Raw genomic sequence first — 15,016 nt, forward strand, 5'->3', positions numbered from 1 at the left:
GGCTATACAATCATTTAGCCGTAAGCTATCTGAAATGTATGGGGGGCTTTAGAGTGGGGCGCACTAATCGCCAAATCGAGAGACTTGTGTCATCCATTATATCCTCCTCTCCGTAAGACCACATTCAGGAAAAGTTGAATCGAGTGACAAGCCATGGCACGCATGCGCCCTGCAGCTCTGGTCACCTCTCCTGGATCCCAGCAGCGGGACACACTGATCTGTCAGTTATCGCCTATCCAGTGGAGAGCTGATCAATTGCATTGAAAGGGAAACCTTTTTAAGAGTCCTCCTTTGCTGAAATCAGGGAGATCAGGAGTCCTGGTAGTGGGCTGACTGCAAACTAGCACAAAGAGACACATTACCGATTAGGATTCAGTCTTTTCCCCTTTTCCAGCCAGGGAAGAGTGTTCTGTGTTGTCAGATTCTCTTTAAAGCAAGTCTTTTTCTATTTACCTGCATATATAGGGTTAATCTGCAGGTAAATAGCATTACAATGCTGCCCGGCCACCTTACTTAGACAGGCTACAGGGACAAAATGAACTTTTTTTTTTTTCTCCAGGAGCCGCCGGCTTTCAGTCATGGAGGCGTGCACAGAGCGGATACAGTCACCGCTCGCTATACTGTGAGTTCAGCTGTAGACGCCCCAATACTTCAGCACCTCTCTGTGCCGCGCATCTGTACAAAGCAAGCCGGGCGTGTTTACAGCTGCTGCTCACAGTGTAGTGAGCGGTGACAGCAGTCATACATGCCCACCTCTATAACTGAAAGCCGGCGGCTCCTAGGAGAAAATATGTTATTTAATGAAGGCGGCCGAGCAGCATTGCAGTGCTATTCACCTGCACATTAGCCCAATATCTGCAGCTAAATAGAGTTTTCCAAGGTGACCGGTTCCTTTACTATGTATGAGCCCACTGTCGACGTTAGGTCGTTAGCTCGTTGCTGCCCCTTTAAACATACAAGTTGAGATGATATATGACAGCTATGAGGTGGCATAAAAAAATAAAATGTCTTAATGCCACATTGACCAATCTGAAAGCGTTTCCCTAATTTCCCAGATTTGTATATTCATTCCTGATCCAGACAGGACTGCTAGTGATACAAGTAATGTTTGTTTTTTCTTGTATAGTTCACATTCTCCATTGCTGTAGGAAGAAATGCATGAAATCAAGTCTTCGAGGCAGCGGAAAAGATCACTGAGCAATGAAGAAGAAGAAGAGACCAGCGGCAAGAAGAGAAGGGTCGAGGGTGATGGGAGCCATGAAGCAATCAACGGTTTCCACCCACGGAGGGTCAAGGTGACATCATAGTGGCTTCATGTCTATAAGTGTAACGAATTAGAATGTGCCGTCCATTTTTATTTTGGAGAAATTGTTAGAAATGCAGACTGTAGAGGGGTACAAAGCTTGTGTGGAATTTTCCTTGCCACAGGTGATGTGATAAAATACTAAAATGCCCATAAGTCGCCTCTGAAATCCTCCTGCGCCGTCGAGGTGCCATCACTCCATCGTGCATGTGGCTTATTGCTGTGGCATCTCATGCTGGGTCATTATGTTGTAGCCGCTGCCTGGTCTCTGCCCAGCAGTTGTGGTCTCTGCCATCTTATACCCAGGAGAGCTGGCGCTAGCAGAAGTCAGTGACCTGTTAATTCTTAAGAAATTGCTCAGACCGTTTTTATTATGTTTTTGATAATTGTATTTTTCTACAGAAATCTCCCAGATTATCGCCTGCGTTATTTAGTAATAACTGTGAAATTCAGCAGCATCAACTCCACCAGCTCCTGAAGTACGCTGCTATCGGAAAAGGGGGCAGTGCCACGCAAGCAAGGTGCGCTAAACTTTAACCTTTTGGTTTTTGGCCTTTATTATATGTGACGTCACAATAGGACCCGTCCGCTCTCCTGACTTGTCTGTTTTACTACATACTTGTATCTTTTATTACTTATCAGTAGAGATGGGCGAACCCCAAAAGTAAAGTTCGGCATCTGTACTGAACAACTACTGTTTGGGCACGGACACCGAGCACAGATGTTACCAGGAAGTCCATGTCACTGTTCAGGTTCGGCCCCCCGAACACCGGGTGTTTGTCACGCTGTCATGTGCAAATCATCACCGCCTATCAGACGGCCGCGGTTCCCATGCTGTCAGATGACAGCATGAGCCCGCATCTGTGATCGGAGGTATAAAGTTTACGTCCAGTCATTGGTATCGGCTGATGGGACTACTGCTCCCATCAGCTGACACCTGCTGCCGCTAAAAAATAGTGAGAGCAAGAGCGGCTGATGGGAGTAGTCATCAGCCGGTGCCTGCTCTGTAAATAATTAAAACAAAAAAGTGGGTTCCCCTGTGCTTTTAATAACCAGCCAGGCAAAACTGTCTGGCATAGGTTCCACCACATTTTTGACAACCAGCCTTGCTAAAGCAGACAGCTGGGGGCTGGTATTCTCAGGCTGGTAAGGGGCCACAGATATTGTGCCTCCCCCAGCCTATAAATAGCAGCCCGCAGCCGCCCAGGAATGGCGCATTTATTAGATGCGCCAATTTTGGCGCTTTACCTGACTCTTTCCACTTGCCCCTTTAGCAGAGGCAAGTGAGGTTCATATTGGTAGGGTTGATGTCACCTTTGTATTGTCTGGTGACATCAAACCCACGGATTACTAATGGAGAAGCATCTATAAGACACCTATCCATTACTAATCCTATATTTTTTTTATTTAAATATAAGAAACACAGTTAGCCTCACCTGATACCTAATTCCACTGAAACCCTTATATCCTGTAATAAAACAAAAATAACAATATACCATACCTTTCCGTCCCCGTAATCCATGTCTGGGGATAAATAGTTTTCAACCTGGACTGTGCCAAGATGCGACCATCTCGGCTGGGAACCACTGGTGACTGAGGTGCTGCGAGCGCAGCGTCAGTGAGCAGCGGTGAACTGCAGTGAACTCGACTCTGCACTGTGAGACTTTCCTCATTGTGCCAGCGGTGGTCTCCCAGGAGGGAGGTCGCCGCAGTTCATAGGCCCGGCTGGGAACGCAGCCTGAGCCTCAGTGGCTGGAGGATGGGAGCCACATATAATGAATACATCGGGCTCCTGACCCAGTGATGCCATTTTCTGTGTCTGCTTTGTAGCTGGTGCACCCTTCACCATCAGAAGCGTCTTCGAGGAGTCATGGTGGTCGTGCTTCAGGATCTCGCTCAGCATCATTTCTACCAGTATTATCTGCACTTCCATTCTCTCAGGAGATTGTTCAGACACGTAAGTACATAAATACAAGCTGGGAGAGCAGTGTCCGTGACTATTGCTGCAGATCTTAGACATATAGGCGGTGGCTCGGCCACTAACATAGGCACTTACACAGTCACATTGTCCAGTGATTGGGGACACACCTTTTTCAGAAGGGAAATGGAAACGCCCATTTGTCAATTTTTTCGTAAAGAGGAATAACGGAGGTAGTTTAGACATGGCGGGTGAAGTGACAGATCTTTTTTAATGGATTTTCTCATTTATGGCATCTTGTTGTTCGGTTCCCCTGTAGCGGTTCAGCATGCCGCCTCCGACCAGTGACTTTACGTCCTCTCTTCTTGGGTTAAACGGTCTGGATGTTACAGACCAGAAGGACAACGTGGATGATCCTCGCTGCTCAGAAGGTATTGTACGGCCTATATGTGTGCAGCAACATTACCGTTATAACATTGTGTTTTTTATATGTAAGGAGATTCAGAAAGGATGGTGCAAAATTATCATAACCAAGAGAACATAGTGCAAATTTATTACCGTGAAGACACTCCAGGCCAGTTATGGACTCCTCTTTTTCAGTGATATGCTGTCTCGGGTTGTTCTGATCCTGTGGTCGAGAGGAGAGCAAATACTCCGAGACCTTGATGAAGTCACAGGGTGTGAGATCTGGTTATGGTGGAGGCCAGTGCAACATTGGTGTCATTCCCGCTATCCTACATTCTCGTAAAGTTGCATTCATGTATCTGTAGTCTTTGGGTGGCCCGGATTTTTTGCAAGACTAGTAATGAGTGAATGCGCTGGGATAAGGTGTTATCTGAGCATGCTCGGGTGCTAACCGAGTGTCTTCGGAGTGCGAATAATATGTTTGAGTCCCCGCGGCTGTTCGACAGCTGTGACACATGCATGGATTGCCTAACAAACAGGATTGCCTGTCGAACAGCCGCGAAACATTCCGCCACAGCGACTCAAACCTTATTCAAGCACGCCAAAGACACTCGGTTAGCAGGCGAGCATGCTCAGATAACACCTTATCCCAGCACATTCGCTCTTCACTAATAGACACCCATTAGTTTCGAATTCCTTCATTCTGCTGCTGCTCTTACTTCCTCCTGATATGTGATTTGTCTGAAGGAGGGGGAAAGTGAAGCGGACGCTGATTGAGCACAGGGATCGGGTGATATAAAAGTGTCATGTGAGTCCCAGGAGATTCAAGGCCGATACTGATGCGAGTATATGTGTTGTTGTTGTTTTACAAGGGGGGGACATAGTGATTGAGAAGGGGTTGTCCGAGTAGTGGGCAGCGCTTTACTTTTGCATCGTCCTTCTTGGATCCCCGTGTTATACACTGCTTTCTTATAGCACAGCTATAGCTCACTATATGTAAATTCTTGTAAAGATAAAGTGCCTCAAAGCAGATGGCCGGAAATATAAAAATCTGATGCCATATTCTAGGTGTTACACATCAGACGTCTCCTTTCATTACAGGATCAAAACCCATGAACTCTCCTGACACCGTCCAACAAAACTATGGAACCAGGATCCATGGCCTGACCAGGTATCTACTCACTGACGAGGAGATGAAGAAAAACGATTTTCCACTTGTAGGTCAGTGTAAAGTAAAGTTTCTCGGCTCACCTTTTTATTTTGCAGGAATATCAATAATTGAACTTAATGGCTTTGTACCAAGAAAAAACCCAAGTCTGGATCTCAGGAGGCAAACACGGGTCTCTGTGTCAGTAAGCTAAACTGAGTAGCAAGGTGCCAGCGGGCGGGTGTAACCAGCAAACACCCATGGCTCTTGTGTCCCCAGTGATGCTCCCGAGAAGGCTGGGATTCCATATAGATATCATTTTATTTTTATTTATTTTTTCATTCTTCTTACCTTATTTTTACATTTTACTGTATGAGTTTTTTTTCCCTTTTTTATTATTTGCAGGATCGTTGGATACAGAAAATTACATTCATACCAACTGCACTGAGGAACCTACAGACAGCAGCCCTCTGTATGGTCTGGATTGTGAAATGGCGAGTATATAACGACCTGGCAGCCAGTAAGGTTGGCCATACTAAAAATACATAACCCTAACCATGAAAGCGGTGGGATGCTGTCAGAATTGATTGACAGCTGCTTATTAGTAATGAGCGAACATGCTGGGATTAGGTATTATCTGAGCATGCTCTGGTCCAGCCGAGTGACTTTGGTATGTTCGAGTCCCTGTACGACAGCCGCAACACATACAGGGATTGCCTAACAAACAGACAATCTCTGCATGTGTTGCGCCTGTCGAACAGTGGCGAGACATACAGCCACGGAGACTCGAACATAGTATACGAGTACGCCGGAGTCACTCGGTTAGCATCCGAGCATGCTCAGATAACACCTGGTCCCAGCATGCTCAGATAACACCTTATCCCAGCACGTGCGCTCATTCCTACTGCTTAAGGATCGGGCTTGCTGAAAACCAACATGACTGATCCTTTTTAGGGAAGCCCCTGTACACTCTTTATTTTCAGTAGATATATACAGCAGTCTTGGTTTGATAGGACTAAAAGTGTAAATTGAAATACACTAGTTTGGCTTTGCTTATTTAAAGCTCCTCTGTCTCCATGTTTTCAAAATGCAAAAGGTATACTTTATTCTATAGATCTTAGACCTGATGATACTGGCGTGCTTACTTTGAAAATCCACATCAGAATAGTTGTATATTAATCCCTTGAAGATGCAGCAAATTTTAGTTTTTTTGCAGTTAACTTTTTCCTCCTCTTCTTCCAAGATCCAATTTTTTTTTTTTTACTTTTTTCCCATCCAGGTAGCTGTACGGGGGCTTGTTTTTATTTGTGGGATGATTTGCAGCTTTGAGTGACGCCGGTCGCTTTACCATGTCATGTACTGATACGCCATGATGCTCTGAGAGACTCGTATTCGGCAGTTTTATCGATTTCTTACGCCAATGTTTCTGTCCGCAGTGTATGACGTGTAAGGGGAATGAGCTGACCAGAGTGTCATTAGTGGATGCACAAGGCCAGTGTATTATGGACGAACTGGTGAAGCCGGACAATCCCATCATAAATTACATGACCAGGTATTCGCTCTGTTTTTCCATAGATTTGTCTTTCTTCTCTAATAATGTATGATCTGCATAGTTTTATCAAAAATGGCACGACTTAAAATGTTGGGCCGGCCCACATATTATTTTACAGTGATGCTCCGATTGTTTGGAATACTTATCTCCATGGTAACAGACTACAAACAACTCTTATGTAGTCTGGACCTGCGCTACTATTCCTTCATTTGTCACCTACTTTTTAGTAATTTATAGATAAAACGTTGTACAGGATAAGAAAAGACGGCTTCTTTGTTCTTAAAACAGCGTTCCATACGTCCGGGGGTTGTGTCTGGTGCCGCTGCTCAGCCCCATTGTAGTGATTGGGGCCTAGAGGCAACATGGCATAGACACTGAGGACAGGTATGTCGCTGGTTTTGGAAAAGCCCAACCATATTTTTCTAATTATGAGCATCCCCTGTAAAGGTGAAGTTTTACCATGGCAAACTTTTAGCTGCCTCAGTGATCTGCCTCTGTAAAGGAAATATAGCATCCAGTTATGTATATGAATGGCTGTCCAAGTAATACAAGAACTGGCTGACTGGTACTTTCTTACGGTACGGCTCATAAGGACGGCGGAGGAGTTACTTAAAGGGAAGGTGCCACATTTTATTTTTGGTATTAAAAATGATTGTTTATATAAACCATTATTTTTAATACAAATTTACATTTTTTTACTTTAAAATTTTTTTTTTTAATTATTATTTTTTCAACCACTGGGCGCCGCCATTTTGCTTTGCAGAAGTGTAAGTGTAGCTGCACGACACTTACACTCTGCAAATACGGCAGCCCTGGGCATAGACATCTGCGATCGGCATCCGACCCTATACTTTGCATTGAGCAGCTCCCTGCTGTGATCTGGCAACGCCCCCTGAGCCGTCCACATCACAGCAGAGGCAGGAGATCGGCGCCATCTTTCTGGGGCTCACAGTGTGTCTGTGAGCTCCAGTTTCCCAGCATAATCGCAGGAGCCCTGCGGATATAGGAGGAGGAGGAGACCAAGGACGGGAGGGAGAAAGGAGCAGCGCTGGCAGCAGTGAAGTATCAGTGGGGGAGGGGGAGAGACAATCTAATCTTATCCTTTGTGATGCTGACTGAGCAGTGTATCTCCTCCCATGTGTGTTAGGGTACTGTCACACAGTACCATTTTGATCGCTACGACGGCACGATCCGTGACGTCGCAGCGATCGTATGATTATCGCTCCAGCGTCGTAGACTGCGGTCACACGTTGCAATCACGGCGCTGGAGCGATGCCGAAGTCCCCGGTAACCAGGGTAAACATCGGGTAACTAAGCGCAGGGCCGCGCTTAGTAACCCGATGTTTACCCTGGTTACCAGCGTAAAAGTAAAAAAAAACAACCGTACATACTCACCATCTGCTGCCCGTCAGGTCTCTTGCCGTCCGCTTCCTGCTCTGACTGAGATCCGGCCGTACAGTGAGAGCAGAGTGCAGCGGTGACGTCACCGCTGTGATCTGCTCTCACTTTCCGGCCGGCAGACAGTCAGAGTGGAAAGCAGACGGCAAGGGACCTGACGGGCAGCAGATGGTGAGTATGTACGGTTTGTTTTTTTTTTACTTTTACGCTGGTAACCACGGTAAACATCGGGTTACTAAGCGCGGCCCTGCGCTTAGTTACCCGATGTTTACCGTGGTTACCAGCGAACACATCGCTGGATCGCTGTCACACACAACGATCCAGCGATGTCAGCGGGTGATCAAGCGACGAAAGAAAGTTCCAAACGATCTGCTACGACGTACGATTCTCAGCAGGGTCCCTGATCGCTGCTGCGTGTCAGACACTGCGATATCGTAACGATATCGCTAGAACGTCACGAATCGTACCGTCGTAGCGATGGAAATGGTACTGTGTGACAGTACCCTTACTGTGCTGACTGTGTATCTAATCCTCTCCTGTGTGATACTGACTGCTGAGCCATGTATCTAATCCTATCCTGTGTGATACTGCTCAGACGTGTATCTAATCTTATTCTGTGTGATACTGTCTGCTGAGCCATGTATCTAATCCTACCCCGGGTGATACTGTGCTGATACGTGTAACTAATCCTCTCCTGCGTGATGCTGTCTGCTGAGCCATGTATCTAATCCTACCCTGTGTGATACTGACTAAGCTGTGTATCTAATCCTCTCCTGTGTGACACTGACTGCTGGGCCGTGTATCTAATCCTCTCCTATGCACTCCTCTCCCCCCTGTTATGTGTGATCTATATGGCGGTATTATGTGAGAAGTATATGGTGGTATTATGTGAGATCTATATGGCGTCGTTATGTGAGAAGTATATGGCGGCAATTTGTGTGATCTATATGGCGGTATTGTGAGAACACTGGTGGTATTATGTGAGAAGTATATGGCGTCGTTATGTGAGAAGCATGTGGCGGTATTATGTGTGAAGTATATGGTGGTATTATGTGAGAACACTATGGCGTCGTTATTTGCGATCTATATGATGGTATTATGTGAGAACTATAGACAGTATTGTGTGATCTGTATGGCGGTATTATGTGAGAACACTATGGCAATATTCTCTTCAGAAAGGGGACCCATTCTAGGGTGGTTCTGGCTGAGCAGCTGCACGCGGGTCTGGGGTAATAGAGGGGGCAGCATGACCTCCAGTTAGGTGCCTTCAGGGGAGGGCTGGTAAGGCAGCTGAAGAGAGGGGTCTCATTTTTATCATTACTATATGACTACATTTCCTTCCCAGCATCACCCCGACTCACCTCACTTTCACACATCGCCAGGACAGGATGGAGAAGACAGGATCTGAGGAGGGGAATGGGGTCTTTGCATGCAATGTCTGGATCAGAACAGGCCATCAATCCGCAGAAATGTTTCCTGGATTTCTGTGGAGCAGACGGTCCATCCATGTGTATAAAAGACAGCGACTATGTACAATCCCTGGCTGCTCCGCGCACTGAACAGGGTGCCCCCCATAGACCAGCACACTGCTCTCCTGAAATACTCTGTGCTGCTGTCACCCTGCTCCCTCCACCATAGATCTCCCAGAATCCTTGCTGTCTGCCATCCTCGGTGACTGTCTTCTTGTCAGTATAACTTTGCAGTCACCAACAAAATGGCTTCTCACTGTGTTCACAGCCATGTCAGCAGACTCCGCCCATAATTACTGCAGTGCAGTAATGTGAGCTCGTTGTACACTAGGTTTTTGTCAAATTTCATTAGCTGCTCCCCCTAGTGTTTAAAAGTGGAAACGCCAAACCTTTTAAAATTATTTTTCATATTTTACTAAATTATAAACAAATGATAATATTTTTTTAAGAAAATTTAAACATTAATTCTTTGCACTTTTTCAATCACTGGAAAAAATTTTTCTCTGTCGCCTCATTGGGGGACACAGGACCATGGGTGTTATGCTGCTGTCCACTAGGAGGCGACACTATGCATAATCTGAAAAAGATTAACTGTGGCTCCTCCTGTGCAGTATACACCCCTGGACGGCATCAGCCTTCTCCAGTTTTTGCTTAGTGTCGCAAAGGAGGCACACCTAAAGATTTTTACTCCGTTTCCCGACGGGATTACAGATGAAGAAAAGAGGGTCTCCTGTGAGACCCCCGGCATGGCTCCTTCCTCGGCCCCCTATTATGGGGTGCCCAGTTGAAGTTGAGATGGCTATTCCCCATGCTGCTCCTTCCCCAGCCCCTCGGGTGTTGGTTCGAAGTCGAGACCCCCCTCCTTCCCCAATTCCTTTTGGTTTCTGGGTTGAGGTCGAGGCGAGGATAAAGGCCCCTGAAGGTGTGACAACAGCACCCTCCCTATCCCCCTCTGGGGGTATTAGGTTGAGACACCTCAGGTAGGGCCTGTACAGGCAGCATCCTACAGCTCCCAGCAATGGGCCAGCATACTGCGCCTGCATCCAGGGACCCCAGCCTAGCTGCGGGCTCCTGTTGGGGCCGGGGGGAGTGCAGGCAGGCATGGCACATACAGACACAGGGCTCCCAGCGTCCCTGTCTCTGCGGCAGCACCAGCTCTATACTGCCTCAGGGGGACCCCTCACAGGGCTCCCCTCTCGCTTACAGCCCCACCGCTATCCTGCCTTTAAATCCGGAGGGGTCCGGTTCAGATCCGACCCCCTCCCGGACTTTCGCGCCGGCCTGGAGCCCTTCTGGGCCTCAGGCATCTAATTTAGGCCCCGGCTTCGGCCTAGCTGAAGCAGCAGCCTCCTCTCCGCCCCCCGGCCCGCCCCCCGGATGACAAATATGACACTCTACAGTGTCATACAAGGGGCGGATCGAGACAGAAAGGGCGGGTTTTTTATAGCCTTGCCGCCTTTTTCCAGCTCTCCGCCCCCTTCTCCTCCTCTCTCCTCTGTCTCTGCAGCCATTTTCGGCTGCAGATTAACCCTGCATCTCCCGGTCTGCAGGACCAGGACCAGGCAGCCAGTCTCCGGGGGGCACAGGACTGTGGATCTTCGGCGCTGGACCTCGGGGCACACTGGTGGGGTAAGATCACAGCTGGGTTATTTTTACTCAGCTGTGAATCCATATTACCTATAAGGCTCCCCTGTAGGTTCTCTACCCCTGTAAGGTCCATCTGCTGGCAGCACCTCTGCACTTTGTGCACTATGCAGGGCTCAAGGTCCAAGAGAACCAGGCAGATCTGCTATTATGCATTCTGCACAGCCTGCGGGACCGCTCTCCCCAGTAGTAGCACGTACCCGCATGGTCAGAACTGTATACAAACTACTGTGTCACAGCCTCAAAAAGCCCCTGCCAATGCCTCGGTGTCTAATGCCACGCCGGAATGGGCTACTCAGATATCGTAATCTATGACGCAGTCTATAGATAACCTAACTTCCACATTGCTTCAGGCTCTGCAGGGTCATGCCCCGGCTATGACCGTTACCCAACAACGGGAGAGCTTGACTCAGGAACAAGATGCCCCTGGCACATCCACGTCTAGGTCAGGACGCAAGCGGATCCATACATCAAGTCCATCTGCGTCATCCCATAGCACACGGTCATCCCCCTCTAGGGAGAGACACCGTAGCTCCAGGTCATCTAGACCATCCCATTCCAGGGACAGACAATGCAGATCTCTGCAATCCCCAACCAGAGAAGGCCTCCTCCCCAGCTCACCCAGCAGGGGACGCCTCAGTGATACACAGGATTCGAAGGCATCTGCGACTCTGACTCAGACAGAGAAACGAGGGGTCCCTGATCCCAATCCCTCCTAGCAATACAGCGCTAGTTGAGGACATAATATCGTCCATCCATCGGGTGCTGGACATTTCTGATCCGCCACCAGAGGCCCCAGAACATCAGATTTCCTTTGAAGGACCTCTGAAGCTGCCTAAGGTTTTCTCTAACCATCCAGAGTTTAAGGCGATCCTTAAAAAAACAGCTCTCACAGCCTGAGAAAAAATTCGCTAATCGCAAATATCTGGAGGCGAGGTACCCCTTCCCACAGAAGGACACCAAGGAATGGACAGATCCACCTGAAGTGGATCCCCCAGTCTCCAGGCTAGCAGCACAGAAAGGGGAGTCCCCTCCTTTCACTGCCAGATAGCTCAACCCTAAGGGACGCAGCAGACCGGCAGGTAGAATGCATGGCTCGTTCAATTTTCGAGGCAGCAGGCGCATCCCTGGCTCCCGCGTTCGCCTCAGTTTGGCCTGCCAAGGCCATCCTGGCCTGGGCAAACAATTTACAAGCCTTCCAAGCATCCGCTCCTGAACTGTCGGACCAAGCGGTTCAAATTGCTGTTGTAGCAGATTACATGCTCCATGCAGCTCTGGATTCAGCAAGGGGAGTCGCGGGGATAGCATCAAACGCCATCACGATTCGGCGTATCCTCTGGCTGCGGGAATGGAAAGCGGACGCAGCCTCAAAGAAGTCCCTCACGCACCTCCCCTACCTCAGTGGGAGACTTTACGGTGAACAGTTGGACACTATGATATCCAACGCCACAGGGGGTAAGAGTACTTCTCTTCCCCAACTGAAACCTAAACGCACTTACAAGAAGCGTAACCAAACTCGATTCCGATCCTTTCGGAATTCCTCCGGCTGGTCCGTCTCACGTCCAGTACAAAATCGTAACCGTTCCCCACGCAGGGACAACTCACGATCGACGCAAAGGTCGGACAAGACCTGGCAGTCAAAAGCAGGCCAGTCTAAGCCCAGAGGAGGAAAATCTCAGACTTTCTCCTCCTCATGACTCACGGACTCCGGAAGACACCACACCAGTAGGCAGCCGACTTTTGCTCTTTCATTAAGTCTGGCTGCCTATTACAGAAGACAGGTGGGTCACGGAACTAGTGTCTTCCGGATACAAAATAGACTTCACCTCCAACCCACCGGACCGGTTCTTCCTCTCTGTCCCCCCAAAACTGCCAGCCAAGGCTCGAGCCTACCACCAAGCGGTCTCCTCGCTTTGTCAATCAGGAGTCATAGTACCGGTACCCACGACCGACCGCTTCCGAGGGTTCTACTCCAATCTGTTCGTAGTTCCCAAGAAAGGAGGCAGTGTACGGCCCATACTAGTACGGGTCCGTCATTTCCGCATGGAGTCCCTTCGGTCCATCATTGCGTCCATGGAGAAGGGAGAATATCTCGCCTCCATAGACATACAAGACGCATACCTGCATATACCCATTGCACCTGCCCATCAGAGGTTTCTCAGGTTCGCAATAGGCCAGGACCACTACCAATTCGTGGCTCTCCCCTTTGGACTCGCCACGGCTCCCAGAGTGTTCACCAAGGTCATGGCAGCCACCTTGGACGTCCTGCACTCCAGAGGCATAGTAGTCGTTCCATACCTGGACGATCTACTCATCAAGGCTCCCACCTTCAAGGACTGCGAGCTCAGCGTTTCAATCACAACCGATACTCTCAGTCACATGGGCTGGTTAATCAACCTACAAAAGTCATCACCAACCCCGAGTCAGTCCCTGACCTTCCTGGGAATGTTATTCAACACCTCCAGGGGTCTAGTGCTCCTTCCCAAGGACAAGGCACTGGCTCTCCGACTTGCAGTTCGCACCCTCCTCCGCCAACCCCCTCGATCTCTCCGGTTTGCCATGAGAGTCCTCGGCAAGATGGCAGCGGCAATAGAAGCTGTCCCATTTGCCCAGTTTCACCTCAGACCTCTCCAACTAGCCATTCTCAAGTCCTGGGAACGGAATCCCTTTTCTCTCGACAGGGAGTTCCAGCTAACGTCGTCAACCAGGAGGTCCCTGCACTGGTGGCTCAAGCCAACCTCGCTAGCAAAGGGGAAATCCTTTCTCTCAGGTCAATGGAAGGTCCTGACCACCGACGCGAGCCTGACGGGTTGGGGTGCGGTGCACCTACACCACAGGGCACAGGGCAAGTGGTCCCCAGCGGAAGCGACCATGCCCATCAACATCCTGGAAATTCGTGCCATCCTACTGGCATTGAGGGCCTTCCATCACTTACTGGCAGCCTCTCACATCAGGATACAGTCGGACAATGCCACGGCTGTGGCATATGTGAATCATCAAGGGGGGACCCACAGTACCCAGGCGATGCGGGAAGTGTCACATATCCTCCGCTGGGCGGAGGACACAGGGTCGGTTCTTTCGGCGGTCCACATTCCGGGTGTGGACAACTGGGAAGCAGACTTCCTCAGCTGACAAGGAATAGACTCGGGAGAGTGGTCTCTCCATCCTGAAATTTTTCAACAGATCTGTCTCCGCTGGGGGACCCCGGATGTGGACCTAATGGCATCCCATTTCAATGCCAAGGTCTCCAACTTCATTGCCAGAACACACGATCCGCGGTCGCTCGGAGCAGACGCTCTGGTTCAGGACTGGACCCAGTTCCAGCTTCTGTACATTTTTCCACCTCTCCCCCTGATATCCAGAGTGGTGAGGAAGATCAAACAAGAGGGAGTTCCAACCATCCTCATTGCACCGGACTGGCCCAGACGCACAGGGTACGCCGACATCGTACAACTCACAGCAGACGCCCCTTGGCGTCTCCCCGACCGCCACGATCTTCTATCACAAGGGCCGTTCTACCACCAGAACTCAGGGGCTCTCAATTTGACGGCGTGGCCCTTGAGACCTGGGTTCTAACCCAGGCAGGGCTCTCGGCAGATGTCATTGGAACCATGATCAGAGCACGGAAACCAGCCTCTGCCGAGATTTATTACCGTACCTGGAAAGCTTTCTTTACCTGGTGCGAATCTCGTGGCCAGATCCCACTCCCTTATTCCATACCCAAAGTACTTGGTTTTCTCCAATCGGGTCTGGAGGCCAGGCTGTCATTGGGCTCGCTTAAGAGCCAGGTGTCAGCCCTCTCAGTGCTTTTCCAAAAGCGCATTGCTACCAAGCCGCAAGTAAGGACTTTCCTTCAGGGGGTTTCCCGATTGGTTCCCCCCTACAGCCGACCACTAGAAACGTGGGACCTCAACCTGGTCCTGACAGCATTGCAGGAACCACCCTTCGAACCTCTTAAGGAGGTCCCGCTCCGCCTTCTTTCCCAGAAGGTGGTTTTCCTGGTGGCAATCACCTCGCTACGCAGGGTGTCTGCACTGACAGCACTCTCCTGCAGACGGCCTTTCCTGGCATTTCACCAGGACAAGGTAGTTCTTCGTACGGTCCCATCCTTCCACCCGAAGATTGTGTCCGACTTCCACCTCAATGAGGAAATTTCACTACCATCCCTTTGTCCGGTTCC

General features: G+C 49.3%; 1 protein-coding gene across 6 annotated transcripts in view; it reads left to right on the forward strand.

Annotated features, from left to right (window-relative positions):
- The window catches only part of REXO5 (RNA exonuclease 5), a 37,240-nt gene that overhangs the window by 1,173 nt on the left and 21,051 nt on the right, over window positions 1-15,016 (forward strand). For all 6 annotated transcript variants that reach the window (XR_013218094.1, XR_013218093.1, XR_013218095.1 and 3 more), the window contains exons 2-8: window positions 1,127-1,295; window positions 1,706-1,824; window positions 3,134-3,260; window positions 3,541-3,652; window positions 4,728-4,847; window positions 5,179-5,267; window positions 6,210-6,325. Coding sequence is in view for 3 of the 6 variants with exons in the window: in XM_077274953.1 (XP_077131068.1) it covers window positions 1,155-1,295; window positions 1,706-1,824; window positions 3,134-3,260; window positions 3,541-3,652; window positions 4,728-4,847; window positions 5,179-5,267; window positions 6,210-6,325 (824 nt within the window). In the remaining 3 variants the exon portion in view is untranslated. The remainder of the gene's footprint in view (window positions 1-1,126; window positions 1,296-1,705; window positions 1,825-3,133; window positions 3,261-3,540; window positions 3,653-4,727; window positions 4,848-5,178; window positions 5,268-6,209; window positions 6,326-15,016) is intronic.

This window comes from Ranitomeya variabilis, chromosome 7, assembly GCF_051348905.1.
Source record: "Ranitomeya variabilis isolate aRanVar5 chromosome 7, aRanVar5.hap1, whole genome shotgun sequence".
NCBI lineage: Eukaryota > Metazoa > Chordata > Amphibia > Anura > Dendrobatidae > Ranitomeya > Ranitomeya variabilis.